General features: G+C 40.0%; 3 protein-coding genes across 3 annotated transcripts in view; 2 read left to right on the forward strand and 1 right to left on the reverse strand.

Annotated features, from left to right (window-relative positions):
- The first annotated feature begins 7 nt into the window (after window positions 1–7).
- On the forward strand, window positions 8–4,059 carry LOC145779566 (UPF0415 protein C7orf25 homolog). Its single transcript, XM_082591183.1, has 4 exons — window positions 8–156; window positions 2,423–2,578; window positions 2,673–3,441; window positions 3,788–4,059. The coding sequence occupies exons 1-4, from the start codon at window positions 11–13 to the stop codon at window positions 3,962–3,964; spliced, it is 1,248 nt and encodes a 415-aa protein (XP_082447309.1). The 5' UTR covers window positions 8–10; the 3' UTR covers window positions 3,965–4,059.
- Window positions 4,060–5,700: 1,641 nt separating this feature from the next.
- Window positions 5,701–6,580, forward strand: LOC145779783 (uncharacterized). Its single transcript, XM_082591424.1, has 2 exons — window positions 5,701–5,974; window positions 6,081–6,580. The coding sequence occupies exons 1-2, from the start codon at window positions 5,701–5,703 to the stop codon at window positions 6,578–6,580; spliced, it is 774 nt and encodes a 257-aa protein (XP_082447550.1).
- Window positions 6,581–7,272: 692 nt separating this feature from the next.
- LOC145779333 (bridge-like lipid transfer protein family member 1) overlaps window positions 7,273–14,621 on the reverse strand; it is a 37,055-nt gene continuing 29,706 nt past the window's right edge. Inside the window, exons 47-53 of the mRNA XM_082590895.1 lie at window positions 14,098–14,381; window positions 13,546–13,754; window positions 12,901–13,119; window positions 11,916–12,125; window positions 10,588–10,791; window positions 9,878–9,990; window positions 7,273–8,188 (exon numbers count right to left, since the gene is read on the reverse strand). Coding sequence (XP_082447021.1) covers window positions 7,853–8,188; window positions 9,878–9,990; window positions 10,588–10,791; window positions 11,916–12,125; window positions 12,901–13,119; window positions 13,546–13,754; window positions 14,098–14,381 — 1,575 coding nt within the window. The 3' untranslated portion in view covers window positions 7,273–7,852. The remainder of the gene's footprint in view (window positions 8,189–9,877; window positions 9,991–10,587; window positions 10,792–11,915; window positions 12,126–12,900; window positions 13,120–13,545; window positions 13,755–14,097; window positions 14,382–14,621) is intronic.

Genomic DNA, 14,621 nt, shown 5'->3' on the forward strand with positions numbered 1-14,621 from the left:
CTGGAGAAAAATGGATGATGATGACAAATTGTATGCAATCGAAAAACGCATTGAAGAAGCAGAAGGATTATTGAAAAATACTGAAAGTTTTCAAAATTGTGGAATACCGTTGCCTGGATCAATTAAACTTGCAAATCGAATAAAATCGGAAATAAGGTTGTACTACCTAAAATTTGAATGTACTGTAGGCCTAATGTATCAATAGATCCTATGGTTATGGTAGATTGTGCAATACAGAGGTGAGCAAAGTAGTTCATCAAAAAGTCACATTCGAACATCGTGAATTAAAAAAGAGTTACAAAATCTGTTGCATTAGGTTCGTTTTTACTTTACTTCTATGAAGTAGTTTACCTAAGTAATAGTTTACTCGCTAATTACTGGTAGCCCCCTTGGAAAAATTTGCTCATGATCTATTTTTTCCATTAATCTTCATTTCTTTGTTTGAATAAAAAAAAATTTATACTAGAAATACTAATCTTATAAAAAGAGAATGAAAAAAAGGTCAGTTAGCTGCATGTGCTTCGACGTAAGTTACAATTTGCTCACCTGGTATTAAATATTGTTTGGCTTGGCAACTCACCATAGTAATGCAACCAGGCCCGAATTTAGGAAGGGGCACAGGTGCCCTGGGGCATGGGGGCCCCTCGATCTAAAAGTGCACCGGGCCCCCCATCAGCTAAATCCGGCTCTGAATGCAACGGGTGTGCTACTATTCGGTGAGTTCCTAACCTCTAACCCCTAATCCTACCCCCTAACCCTAAAACGGCAATGATAATTAGGCTATGGTACCCTATAATTTAAAAAAAAAATTGAAAAAATCATTGAATAGGGATCGAACTCACCGAAACGGGCCATTCTGGAATGCAACAGTAGCCTAATAGTGATATTAGTAGGCCCACCATGTTTTTATCACTCAAGAGGACAGGTTTTGTCAGCAAGTAGAGTTGTGGTTAAATGATTTTTGGCTGTGACTATATTTACACTATGTAGTGAAAATATAGCCTCAATAGCATTGCCAGATAAGGAATTCTTCCCTAATTTGAGAAAAGTTTAAAACTGTTGAAAATAAAATCTTGTATTTTGGAAATTTTTTTAATCCTGGGCTAAGATCAAAACCCTAACTTTATTCCTAACTCTATCCCTTACTTTCACCCTTCCTAACTTTAATTCTAACTCTGACAACACCTGATTGTAACCATAGCAACAAGTGGGTAAAAATAGCCACTCCAAAGATTTTTTTACTTTTTTTATTATTATAAGCCTATGCAACAAAAGCTATGGCTAAAAAATAAAACTAATTTATTTGTCAGGTTCAGCCCATGAATATTTTTTAGTTTCCTTGACTTTTTTCAATAAGGAAGGTTAGCTTTTAACGAGGTCATAAACATAATCTTACTTAAACATTTTCTTACACATAATATACTGCATTTCAAACTGTACATAACTGCTAAGATGCTAGAAACGGACTCAACTAAAGGCTCTCTTGCTCCATTGTGACTATATCATAAAACATATTTTAACAGACTTACTACGTAACACTTTTTGGAAGACTTTTTCTGCCATACAAATGGTTTTTTCTCATTGCACATTATACTTTCGAGTATTATCATAGGTTGGTTTCCATTTTGGTGCCATAGCTATTAATACAGTAGGCTAATTTAAATTTTATCTTCAAAAGAATATGAGTTCAAATACTTTGTAGAAAAAATTCTTTCGATTAGGCTGCTTCTTAAAACAAGGTACGCCAAACTTTAACTCACATATTTTTGGAAAAGTTGTCCCCCTGGGCATAGTTGTAGTCTACTGACACTGTATATGCTAGACAACTGTCATGGAACAAAGGCAATTGATACAGCCTACAGGACAAATCCAACATCTCAGTGGTTACATTCCATTCAAAAGTGTGTACCGGTACCTAGTTGTGCTGTCTTGAAATTAGTCCTGATAGTCATGCCAGAATGCAACAAAAAATGCAAATAGTTGCAATCAAAAGTTGTTGAGAGTCAACTGCAGTTGGTCGCACTTAAACACTTTTATTTTTCAAAAATGAATAATTACTGAGTAGCATTACAATTAAACTTTAACATTTGACAATAATTTTGTGACAAACTTGTGCAAATTTATATATTTCAAGTTAAATTAATGCATTTTTATCATGACGTACCGCGTAGTCTTGAAATTTTTTGAAAACTTTAGTTAATTTTTTTTTTCTAAAAAATTGCGTAAAACAGGGTACTGGATTCACAATGATCATAAATGCTTAAAAAACTTTATATGTGTTGTATAGTTACTGTATAAGCAAGAAATGAGCTGTTTATATAAGTAAATTAAATGAAATAAAATTTTGATTTCTTTTTTCTCTATACTGTTTTAAGAAAAGTGTGCTTTACTGGGTGAATGTTGATTTTTGCTTGTCTCTTAGATTTTTAAAGAAACTATGTGCTGGAAAGCTAGAGGTGAAGCAGAGTCACTTGACAAGCTCCAATTTAACAAGTCTACAAACAATCTTGACTGTCGTTCATGAGATCGGTTATGAATACATCACTTCTCTTCTGCAACCCTTTAAAGATGATTTTGGGTATGGTAGGTTATGCCTTGTTAGCTCATATTGGTTTACAAATATGTTTTTGATTAATATTTTGGTAATCACAAAAAAATAATTTCACTTACAGGCGTTCTATCTGTGTTGACATAGTTGCAAATCAGGGTCATTTGTGGATAAAGGTTGTTGCACGAAGTGCTGCTGCTTTGCAAACTGTTTGGAAAGGTCAAGGCCAATATGGAGACAAAAACTTGGTTGATATTGCAAAGGAATTTATCAATTTAGCTCAAAATCACCCAGTTGATTATACAATTCCCAAGATTGTGCTTTACTTCACCAACGGAGTTCCAAATGGGCTAGCCAAGGAGCTGGTATGTCTTGGTACGTCGGTGGTTGGTGAAGTCGAATATCTTGTTAATTGCAACGATTCCTCCGATGAAGACGATTCTTTGTCAGAGTCCGCTGTTGAAACAATTTCCCTTTCTGCATTGATAACACAATGTAGAGACACAAAAACAAATGACCGCCTTCACTTAGGGGATGGTTCGAATGCGATTAAGAAAGTAAACTTGGACATAACCACGATGCTTTCTTTGGTGTCAAACTTATGCAACGGTCATCATCAGTATGTGTATGGATTGCCAGTTCTCGATGAGCAAGCCCAGCAAGAAAGGAAGTCTAATGTGCTTCCAGTTCTTCAACAATTCCTTGAAGGAAAACAATGGATTACATGCGAATTAGCTGTTGAACATTTTCAAACTATCGTCACCACAATAGGAGGGCCAAACGAAAAGAGACGTGCGAATGAACTGGTTTCAAAATTAACCGTTGTACCAAACAACCCCTCGCAACGAACCATTGATCTTGCGTCAAGTTCCAAACTCAACGAAAGAGCAAAAGTAAGTTTGCTTCTTTTTAAATATATATTCCGCATGTAGTTTATCGTGCTTTATCTGCATCAGGGCCAAAGCATTTTTCACCGATGCAAATAGGTTATCTAGGACGAGGCAACTATGTCGTTTATCAATCTTATAAGGTACGTAGTGTTATTTTTACTGAGGATGCCACTGCCAGTGGTAAAGGCTGTATATTTTGCTTGATTTTGTTTGGTAAAAATTCAACAGAAAGTTAAATTTGTCAAATTGTTAGAGTTACTACTCGCGTCTACCTTTTTAGACCTTTGTTATGTTGGGATGTGGTTTTTGCTGTGATGGTCAGAAATTGAACAAGCATAATACATTTTAGATTGTATTTGGAACTGGTGACAGCGAGCGAGCCGTCACGGTAACCGCTAATACCGGATTCGTGCGGGCAGCCCTGCAGAACGGAGTGCGGTATTCCGTCTTTGAGCATGAGGCGAGAGCTCTAACTGAAAGCAAGGAGAGTGGAGCCAAGCTTATTCAACAACTGACGCGAAATTAGATTCAATCATGTTCATTTTTTGCTCGCTTATGTTATCCCGTTGAATTTTGTTGTTGTAAGGGTCGTTTAAATAAAGCCAGATCCCCTCCCTCTTATGTTGTTCCATGTTTCAACTTCCTTGTAAGGTACACCTTAACAGGCCTCGAAATTCACGGCGGACATGCCCGCCGTCACAGCATGTGATGTCCGCGGGAAGTACCATCTAGATCGGTCATATTTGTCCGCCGAGAAATAACAGAAGAACTAGCGATACAAATCGTCATTGCATAGCACGAACAATATTGTTGTGAGAATATAATTTCCCGCGCATCTAGAAAATGTGAATACTGTAGTGTGTCCCTCAGCTTCCATTCAAGCTGGAAAACTTTCGATTTTTACGTTGCTTCAACAATTAATGACATTGAATCAGCGTAACAAAGGTGAATTCTTCGCTAAGAATCGATGGGAGTACCAGTAAACTAATCACGCGCAACAGTTCAAATCTTGCGTCACAATGTCTTGCTTTGATCTACGAGTAATCTTGGTAAGGCAAGATTGGTTACAAAATTACATTATAGCCTACCAGTAGGCTATTACAGCAAGATGCAGCAAAATTTGTTAAGTTTTGGTATTACAGTAAGAAAGAAAATACCCAAGAAAAATTCACTTTCGCTCACATGACACGCAAAAATAAACCTAAATAAAAAAGCCCAATGAAACTTTGCACAGCAGAAAATAGTAGCGTTAGTGTAGAAGTTTTCCGACTCGTGCCGAGCATTGTGACGCAAGAAGCCACACGACCTCGTTCTGTGAAAGTTAATCAGTTGTGCGGCGTATTAAGCAGCAACACGGCGTTTTGACTCTTCAAGCGCACGTCGTTGGTCTGATGAAAGCCTTTCAGAGTGACTTCGCTGAAATTTTAAAAAGCCTTCTAAACCGTAGCTATAACTTAGTTCTCAAATGGCGAAGAATTATCAAGATAAAGTGAAGCATGATGATCGATGCTAAAACTGGTGTGTCCGCCGAGATAGCTGCTCAGACCGGACACGTTTGTCCGCTGTCAACAAAAACAAATTTCGAGGCCTGTCTTAAAGTCGAGTTTGGCCCTTTCCGTCTTTTAAAGATGTACCATTGAACACCATGTTGATGTGGCCAAATCGCTCAACATTTATGTATTGTGTCTTGTGGTATTTACGTCTTGACAACGTCCGAGATTTGTGTTTGGTAGTTAAGTCATTTGCTGCTTGATTAAGAAGCGCGATGCCTCTGGAACCGCAAGCAACCTTTCCTTTCAACTGCTTTGCCAGAGCGTCGCAGTCTTATGTTTGAAACTATATGTTACAGTAGAAGTTTGTGTTGTATGCCTACTACGTTACCTATTGCTATTAGTTTGTCTTTAGTTCTTATTGTTTTGTGTTTCTATATTTCAGTGAATAAAAGCCTCAATTGGGTTATTAAATGTTTCATCACAATTTTATTCACTTGTATTAATGGATAAGTTGCTGCGACCCTAGAGACTGGAACTCCTTCCAGAGGAGCCCGAAGCAAAGAAATTATATGATCACTGGAAAAAAACTTTTGAAACTTTTCTAATTGCGGTTGAAAAAAACGAAGGAAATCCAGAGAACATTGACAAGCTGGGGTTACTAGCAAACTCACTCTCACACAGAACCTACGCCTTCATCGCAGATGCAAGGACAGCGCTCGACAATGCTTATCATAAAAAGAAAAATGTTGTGTTTGCTAGACATTTGTTAATGACCACAGTTCAAAATCCTGAAGAGACCATCGATGAATATATTCACGCATTACGCCAACTAGCAAGAGAATGCGAATTCGAAAATGTAGAAGCCGAGACCTACAAAGACGAAATTACAAGAGATGCTTTTATTAATGGCATCAACTCCAATACAATTCGACAGAGATTACTTGAGGAGCAAAAATTGGATTTACCAACTGCCATTAGAAAAGCTCAAATGCTGGACCAAGCCAAAAAACACTCAAATTCTTATTTAACTAATTCACCCCAGCGTGCTTCATTCATTTCTAACCAATCCAGCAGCGATGTGAAAACGGAAACAATGAAACCTACAGTTTCTAACCGATGCTCAAAACGCAAGTGTTTTTTTTTGTGGAGGTTATTTCCATGCCGGTGGCAGATACTTCTGTCCAGCGAAAGACAAGCTTTGCAATGCTTGTGGCAAGATTGGTCATTTCCAACGAGTTTGGCAAAACAACCTTCGGAAAGCAGCTGCAATACCATTTGCAGGCCACAAGTGCCCACTTGATGATGACAACACAGCCCATGATGATGCTGAAAAATCTCACTTGTATTCTGTTCTTGGTGCAGTCCCAGAATGCTTAAACAAAACCACACTACGTACACAAATAAAAGGGGTGGATTTCGATTGCTTGCTGGACACAGGTGCATCCGACAACTTCATGAGTGCCAAAGCTGCAAAATTTATTAAACTGCAACCTCAAGGCAAGCCATCTAAAGTTTCAATGGCTTCGGACCAACTGACTGCACAAGTGCTGGGGAAAGTGTGTACTGATGTCATACTTCAAGAGAGAAAGTATGCCAACGTCGTCTTTGGAGTAGTACCAAAACTTTGTGCCGACATCATAGGCTACTAGGCCAATGTTTTCTAAACCAGCATGAAGAAGTTGTGTTCAAACTTGATGGATCACAAAGAAAGTTAGTGATCGGAGACTCTTACTGCGGGGTATCTGCCTCAACCATGGAATCTCCTCGTTTATTCCAAAGTTTGGAACCTAACTCCAAGCCCATCGCTACTAAGTCTCGGAATTTCAATCAAGAAGATCGCAAATTCATCCGGGAGGAGGTGAGCAAACTTTTGTCCGAGAAAATAATCGAACCTTCTTATTCACCATGGCGAGCACAAGTGCTGGTTGCAAGAGATGGACGACATAAACCAAGAATGGTTGTTGACTATTCGCAAACGATAAATAGATTCACGTTACTTGATGCTTATCCGCTTCCTAAAATAAGTGACCAAATCGCGAAAATCGCAGAAGGATCTGTGTTTAGCACTTTCATCATAATCCATCGTCGGTTTGTTCCCCACTAGTGGGGGTGGCCGATTCTTTCCGCGCAGCAATTGTCTTAATCCCTTTTTCTCCAATCTGCCTATTATCAAATTTCACTTTGTCCTGCTGACCGCTAAATTGCGAGGAGGTAAGCTAGCAAACATTGTGTGCGTTATTCATCTGGGGATTCCCCCGCGTCATTCAGTCTCTATTTTGTCATCCAAACGAAAGGTATAAAAGGAACTGGTCGCTGCATTATATTACGTTGAGTTTTCCACTTCATTTCCCATACGTCATTAATCTGACTTAACGCCGCACATCTAGGGACGTGTACGATATTTGAAAAACGTCTATAGGTAATGCAGATTGCAGAATTCCTGCTTTAAAATGTTGTGCCAGATCATTGCGCACTGTACATCAATAATATTAATAAGCCTTTATTTCACAATTACTAAAAATAAACATTTTAAGAAATAAAAACAGCACGAGTAACTTATATATGAGAGTGAGACATCAGTAATTACTAGTACTACTTAATATCAAACTACAGTAGGTAGCCTGCGTTGAACAGGGATAGGAATATGCACAGGAATGCAGCTGCTTAATTTCAAATTCACAGTTGAACTTGAATTAAATAATAAATTACGACGTAAATTTTGCGATCATAACCGCAATTTACAGACCGGCTGGACCAGCAAAGCAGTCTTGGCAGAAAAAAATTGGCTGGGCAGACGCGGTTTTTTTGATGACCTTTGCCGCAATTCGACCAATGGAAAGCATATTAAGTTACAATGGTCAAGAACGTCTGTACTTGCCAGTGTACTTACCAGTGTACAAGCATATTAAGTTACAATTGATTCAAGAATTGGGTTTTGCTTTCTTCTGTTGCATCATGGTTACAACCAGGTTCTCAACAATAAGTGCAAGTGTTTGGTCAAGAACGTCTAAAACCCCTCTTTGAAACCATTTCGGTATCGTGGTACGAGCATGACGAAAGCCCAGTTTCTGCAGAATGTAGTCCACCCCGACTGGCTCGATTCTCCTGCCAGCCCACGAGATCAGCCTAACCGTCGGTTCCAGCTGCCAGGTTTTGCATTCAAACTGTCGGATATCGATCGGATCCACTACGGACGAATGATTATCACTCCCAACAGAACCAACACGATTTTTGTTCGATAAGGCTTGTTGTTTCTCCTGGAAAATGTTATTCATTAGAACACTTGCCGCAAGTCATCACTTTGTAAGTCTATGACGGTCAAAGGAACTCCGGTTCGAAACCGCTGAAAAGCTTAAGGAAAACTGGTTTCTCGAAATCTTCAGTCTCAAAAGCCATAAGCTTACGACAACAATAGGTCCACCGTAAACTGCTACATTTTTTTCTCCAGAGACGGGGAAAACACGTCACCTGTACCAGTGTACCTAGCCTCAAAACTAAAAGCTCATGTTATTTTCACAATAGACTCTAAAAGTGAACACAACGATATTCAGTCAGGGAAAGTTACCCTTTATATCATGGGTTCCCAACGTTTTTACGATCTCGTACCACTTAGACGCTCTGTACTGCCAAGCGTAGTACCAATTATTGCAGAACAACTAATTTGATCGAATCATATTTTATTCAGAATAATAATATTGGCCTACTAAAATAACACTAAAGCACCACAACTAAATTTAATGACATTTTTGTTTACTGTCCACCAATTGATCGATACGCGGTGTAAATGCAGGATAAAGATATGAAAAACAAACAAACCAACAGCGCATCGAAAGTCATTTCCGGGCGCACCTAGTCGGTTTCAATTTTTGACTTGATGTTCATCATGACTTAAAATCCCTGCTCGCATTCCCACGAGGAAGGGAAAATCGGTAGCTGTGGAACAGCATGGGAAGCTAGCGTTGAGTATGAAGAGGCCATACTGAGCCAGTTTATTGGAGAACATTCCTTGTAACCGTTATTGAACATTTTATTCCGATCTATTTTTAGTTCACAACACGCATTATTCAACGCTTTTGTAGCTTAAGCTATGAAACAGTAGATGATATCTATCAAGAGCAATCATTTGACATAATTAACGTCCACTGTCCCACCGAACAGCGTTGTACGACTGTTCAAAGCAACTGTGCTCCTTGTTGACAATTATTGACATGACCTGTATTTTGAAGTTCGTATTGATACGAAACAACAAGAATAGTTACATAAGAATAGGCTTCGGGAATTTTTTTTTTGTAAAGGGAACGTTCAAATATTACGTAACGCTTTTTTTCCGAATTTTTGACCCCCCCTCCCCCATGTAACGCCAACGTAACGCTTTTTTCAATCCCCCCTCCCCCATGTAACGCTTTTTCACTACGAATTCAGCACAAAAAACTACCATTCCGTACTCGAAAGCGTTACGTAACGTTTTGCTTGAACCCCTCCCCCCCGATGTGACGCTAACGTAACGCTTTGCATAAACCCCCCCCTCCCCCTCGAAGGCGTTACGTAATATTTGAACGTTCCCAAACACAAAACCAGATAAACAAAATATAAAGTTGTGAATAAAACGGAAGCTACCCGCGTACCACCTAAAAAACCTTCGAGTGTGGCACGAAACAGCCTAATCCGCTTTCGGGATTTTGCTCTATTTCGGTATCACAAACCTAAGTTGTTTCTGGCAGAACACAAGGGTCGACTTGCCTTCGCTGAGCAACCCCAACATCGGGAGCTCCCACTATCGCATGTAAGGCAACGTCGACCAACGGGTGTGAGGAGTAGCGACCATACCCTCCCGCACGCGTACCACAGGTTGGGAACCCCTGCTTTATATCAACGTTGCTATTCGCAACGTTTTGCTGGCGGAGGAATCGCTTAAGGCTTAACTAATACGCCTACACAGCACTTACTTTGAGGTAGGAAGATACGAGGTCGTGCAGGCACATGATCAATTCGACGTCCATCGTCACGCAAATGTGGTCGGTGAACTCTGTGACGAAGCTGCACTCTACCACAGGTTTGTCTGAAAGGAACGAAACGATCTCAGCAAGGTATTTGCATTGATAACCGTCGTTGTCCAGCACAACGCTAGTATTTCTACATCAGCTCCGTGGTGTAGCGGTTTGATAGCGTCCGAAGACGGTGAGTTCGGTACCTTGTTAGGTCATACCCAAGACCTTATTAAAATGGCAGTAAATGTATTTTCCTGTTTAAAGCACTCAACAATGAAGGTATGGCTTCAGGCGTAGACATGTTTTCGACTGCAGCCTGTAGCAGCTTCGCTGGAACTGTCAACGAGAGCGCTTGTTAATATGAAATCTTCAGCAACTTTAATATTGCAACCGAGACATGCTGGATTGATTACTCACATTTCAGTCTAAAAATTACATTACTTTCATTCTGTAATGCCTCTCCTCAGCTACATACACTGTTGCAACACTCCAAGAAAACATTTGAAAATGCGATTGTAAAAGTATCTCAGCAGCATTTGGCAAAAGATTATGGATGATATAGTACTAGCCTACCGTAAGTGAAGAGGAATGGTTTCCTCTTTGATTAAAAAAATACCGAAGACTTTTGAAAAGAGTTCCGTTAGGCAATCATTCAAATGTTATCGTACCCGCACTTGTGACGTCAGGTTCATTCGGTCCTTGCATGTGTTCCGTTCTGGCGTCAAGCTGTAGCTTAGGTAAGGCAAATATGATGTCGGTGTCGTGATTGTATGTAGTACCCGATCCGCTGCTGGTCGGGCCACCAGCAGACGACCAATTGAAACCGCTCTCCTGGCTGCTGACGTCATTCAAGGTACGTAACATGGTCAGTTCTAAAACGAAGAATAAAGGCCTGAGCGTCAGTATAACTAGTCGAAAATTCAAGGTTTTGTGAAGAAGAGGAACCCACTTCGCACTTCACAACCTTTTTTTGACTACAAACCAAACTGGTTGATGGAGATTGGAGAACGTTAGCTACAGGTCCATGTAGCAAACAATGAAAACTTTAATTAACATACTCAAGAGTCATTGTATTATGTTTAACTGACAGGCGGCATTAACACGAATTACACGACAACAAAATATAATTATATTTCTAGGCAGTCAAGAGTAGCAAGAATTGACAGCGATAGACACGTGTTTCGCCCACGAGGCTGGGCTCATCAGTATCGCACCACTAATTCATGCTACACAGTTCTCAACCGCTGCTTTTGTCAGTCAATTGAATCTTATTCTTTACCTTTGTGGAAAGAAAACAACTAAACTAACCGTCGCCAAAGGTAAGGATTCAATTGAAGCGGTTGAGAACTATGTGGCATGAATTAGTGGTGCGATACTGATGAGCCCAGCCTCATGGGCGAAACACGTGTCTATCGCTGTCAATTCTTGCTACACTCGACTGCTGAAGAACACATGTTTTTGGGAAAAGTCTTGATGGCTAGTGTGGACGTGGAGGCTACACCGGTATGGTTAGCGAAACACAATGCTAGCTGTTCTATAGTGAATAGTCAGGTAGTGCTGGCGCCAGAAAGATAACTCCTTCTCAACTCCACAACTAAATATAGGATACTGGAAGTAACGAATGTAACGTTATAGCCCACCAGAAATGAAACACGTTGCTAGAAAGTTACACATGCAACAACAGCATCAGGCAAAAAAAAAAGAAATGCGCAGCCTTAGATTGACAAAAACCTGGACGGTATAGAATATCTCCCATATCTTCTTCAGTAACAAACAACTTGAGAATAAAACCCCTCACCTGAAGAATTGGATGCTTTATCCAATTTAACTGTTAGGCTATCCCTTTATAGTTAAATCCACCTGACATCTTGTTTGTGCATAGAACAAAGGGGCTTAACAGACACAAAGCAATGACAAAAGTAAACTTAAAACAAGAAATACAAAGTGCTACCCACCCTAAACCGGTGTGAATAGGAAATATAAAGCTAGAACCTGCCTTGGTTACGTGAAGCGGTGACGTAGGCAAACCACTCGTCAATGGAAGCGCCACTGGAGGGCGTGTTCTCATGCCGTGACCTCGTGACTCGACTGACTGTAGTCATAGGATTAGATGACGCGTTGACCGTCTTCAACCAATATTCGTGGCCAAGGTTAAAAGTCAGGCTCTGAATGGCCAACGTGGACGCCTCATCTCCAGTTATCGATTCTAAAAAAAGTAGTATAAAATTTAAAAAAAAAAATCACATCAATGGTGCAAAGTTTGAAAGAGAAGCGCAGTTTTGTGTTTTCGTCAGTTGTAATTGATTATTTTTTTGACCAAGTCACAATACTGCGGCCAACAAGTATGAATTTGTTCTGTAGTTAGTAATAGTTGATCATTTGGTTGAATAACGTTATTTAACTAAGAAACTTTACGATAATTGCCTCTACCTAGTGATCAATTTCGAGTAATGGGTAGTACCAAATTTACGTCATAAGTAGAGTAGACAACCGGAAACAGACATTGCCGTCGGCTGCAGCGTGGGTCAGGTGTATGTCGGAAGGCGTACACCGATGCATAGCGCTCAAGTCCGCTTTCCCGCAATGCAGGATAAAGATAAACAAACAAACAAAAACTCAAATGTACAACAGCTGAGAAATCGAAACGTACTTGACAAGCGTTTAGGTTTTCAAGTCAGCATCTTGCATTGATGAGATTCTAGCCAACATTTCTCGCAATTTTTATTCGATGAAAAATAAAGTTACGGCAGATAAAGTGTAAGTATAAAAAAGTGTGACACACTTACGCCGCTAACGTTTCGCGCACGATGGTTATATGCATCCTCAGTACTAAAAGCAACGTACAATTGTATCTTTTTAAGCTTCTTTTTCTGAGAACACGTATTGCCGTAGTGCACGAAACGCATTTCAGCAGTTTCTAATTTACTGCTTTTAGTTTTTATTCCATTTTTAACTTCTCAGTAGGTAATCTTATTGCTTGCCTTTGATTTCTTGAACATCAGTCGAAAACATGATATTTGGCTCCAGGATGTTGAAAAGGACCCACTGACGAGACCGGAAGTTGTTACCGTGGAAACACACGATTGTGAGTTGGTTGCCATGGAGACAAAGTGAACCGCCGAGTAGAAACTGCGGGGCGTCACCAATCGATCGAATCGCGCGGTATACAGACGGCCAATGCCTATGGAAGGCGTAAACTTCTGAAAAACAAACCAGTGAATGAAATTTAATTCTAACAACATCTTTCAACAAGTTGACAGCGACTTAAAATCTGTTTGGAGAAAATTTTAGATAGAAAATATGTCACCATGCAGAAAACAATCACACAAAACACGTCAAAATAAAAAGCTCTATCATAGGAAAAGAGATTTATCTTAAATATGAAATATTCCTAATCCATCAAGATAAAGAAAAAAAAAAACGTTTCGAGCATTAAACTGTCGGGAAGATCATTTACAGTATACAGCAGTTTTGCAGGGCTTCAGATCTCGTAAATCTAAAGTTAGCAACGCGTGGTTTCCGAGTTTGATTCTAATCGCGTTGACAAAGCAATGAAAGTTATCCTTTTTTACATCGTCTCGACATCCGCTGACGTCAAAAAACAACGTTGGCAAACTGGAACGAACCTTGCGCAGGGACAGATGATTGTCGTGATATCATGGATTCCCGTCGTCCCGGCTGCCGCAAAGAGGACAGGGCGCGCAAGGAATGTTGAAACTGCTGGGTGAAGAACTCCTCCAGCTTGGCCAGCATCTTGATCACGTCCGGAGTAGTGGAACGTGAGATAGATAACGAGAAATTCTCCCAACCAACGTCACCAGGAACAAAGACAGAACTGAGAAAAGTTGAAGGAGCAAAAAGTTAATGCATCAAAGCCGTGCATGTGTTTGTTTATTACATAAAGAAAAGCATCGACTGATAAAATGTGGTCTATTTAAAAATATATATTTGGAAAATTGATTTCAAAATAAAGAGCAAATAATTCCAATGCGAAGCAATTTTTGAAATATTAGTAAGTTCTGGACTGGTGTTTCCGATTATGTTTGCACAAAAACAACTTTAATCGCTGGATACATTAAAACTATCGCGTGACCTATTCCCAACCAGTTGCATTAATTCAAAGTCTACAGACATTAATGTAAAAAGGAGGAATATGCTGGTTCAGTTTAGATTGATACCTTTTCTCGCTGCTAGCCGGGGTGCTCAGCTTCGGACCCTTCCACTCGTCACTCAACTTGACGCTGACCATCGTCAATTTTCCCATCATGATGCAACCACCCATGTACTCTATTCTGCCATCTAGCGAGCGCATTTTGACGCAAACTTTATGACGAGGTTCCGCTTCCACAGGCTCCAGCAAGTGACAGTTTGCATAGAGATCTCGCAGCTCGATATTTCCGCCAATGATGCCGCCCTTTGCTGACAACTGGGAATTCTCTAGCCCGCAAGACAAGAATATGTTCTGGAAAAAGAAAAGCATGAACTTTCGTAAGAACGTAAGATTTTTTATGCTTACCACTGCCCAGACAGCAAATCAGTCGTTTTTACATTGATTCAACGTCTGCAGACGTTGAATCAATGTAAAAAAGACTGATTTGCTGTCTGGGTAAGCTGTGTTGTCGTATAGCGCTGCGTCGGTCGCAGATGTACATCGCTCTGAGTGCTTGAGAAAGTAGACAGTGTCCCCCCGCACTCGTGTAAA

Source organism: Aplidium turbinatum, chromosome 11, assembly GCF_918807975.1.
Source record: "Aplidium turbinatum chromosome 11, kaAplTurb1.1, whole genome shotgun sequence".
NCBI classification, from domain to species: domain Eukaryota; kingdom Metazoa; phylum Chordata; class Ascidiacea; order Aplousobranchia; family Polyclinidae; genus Aplidium; species Aplidium turbinatum.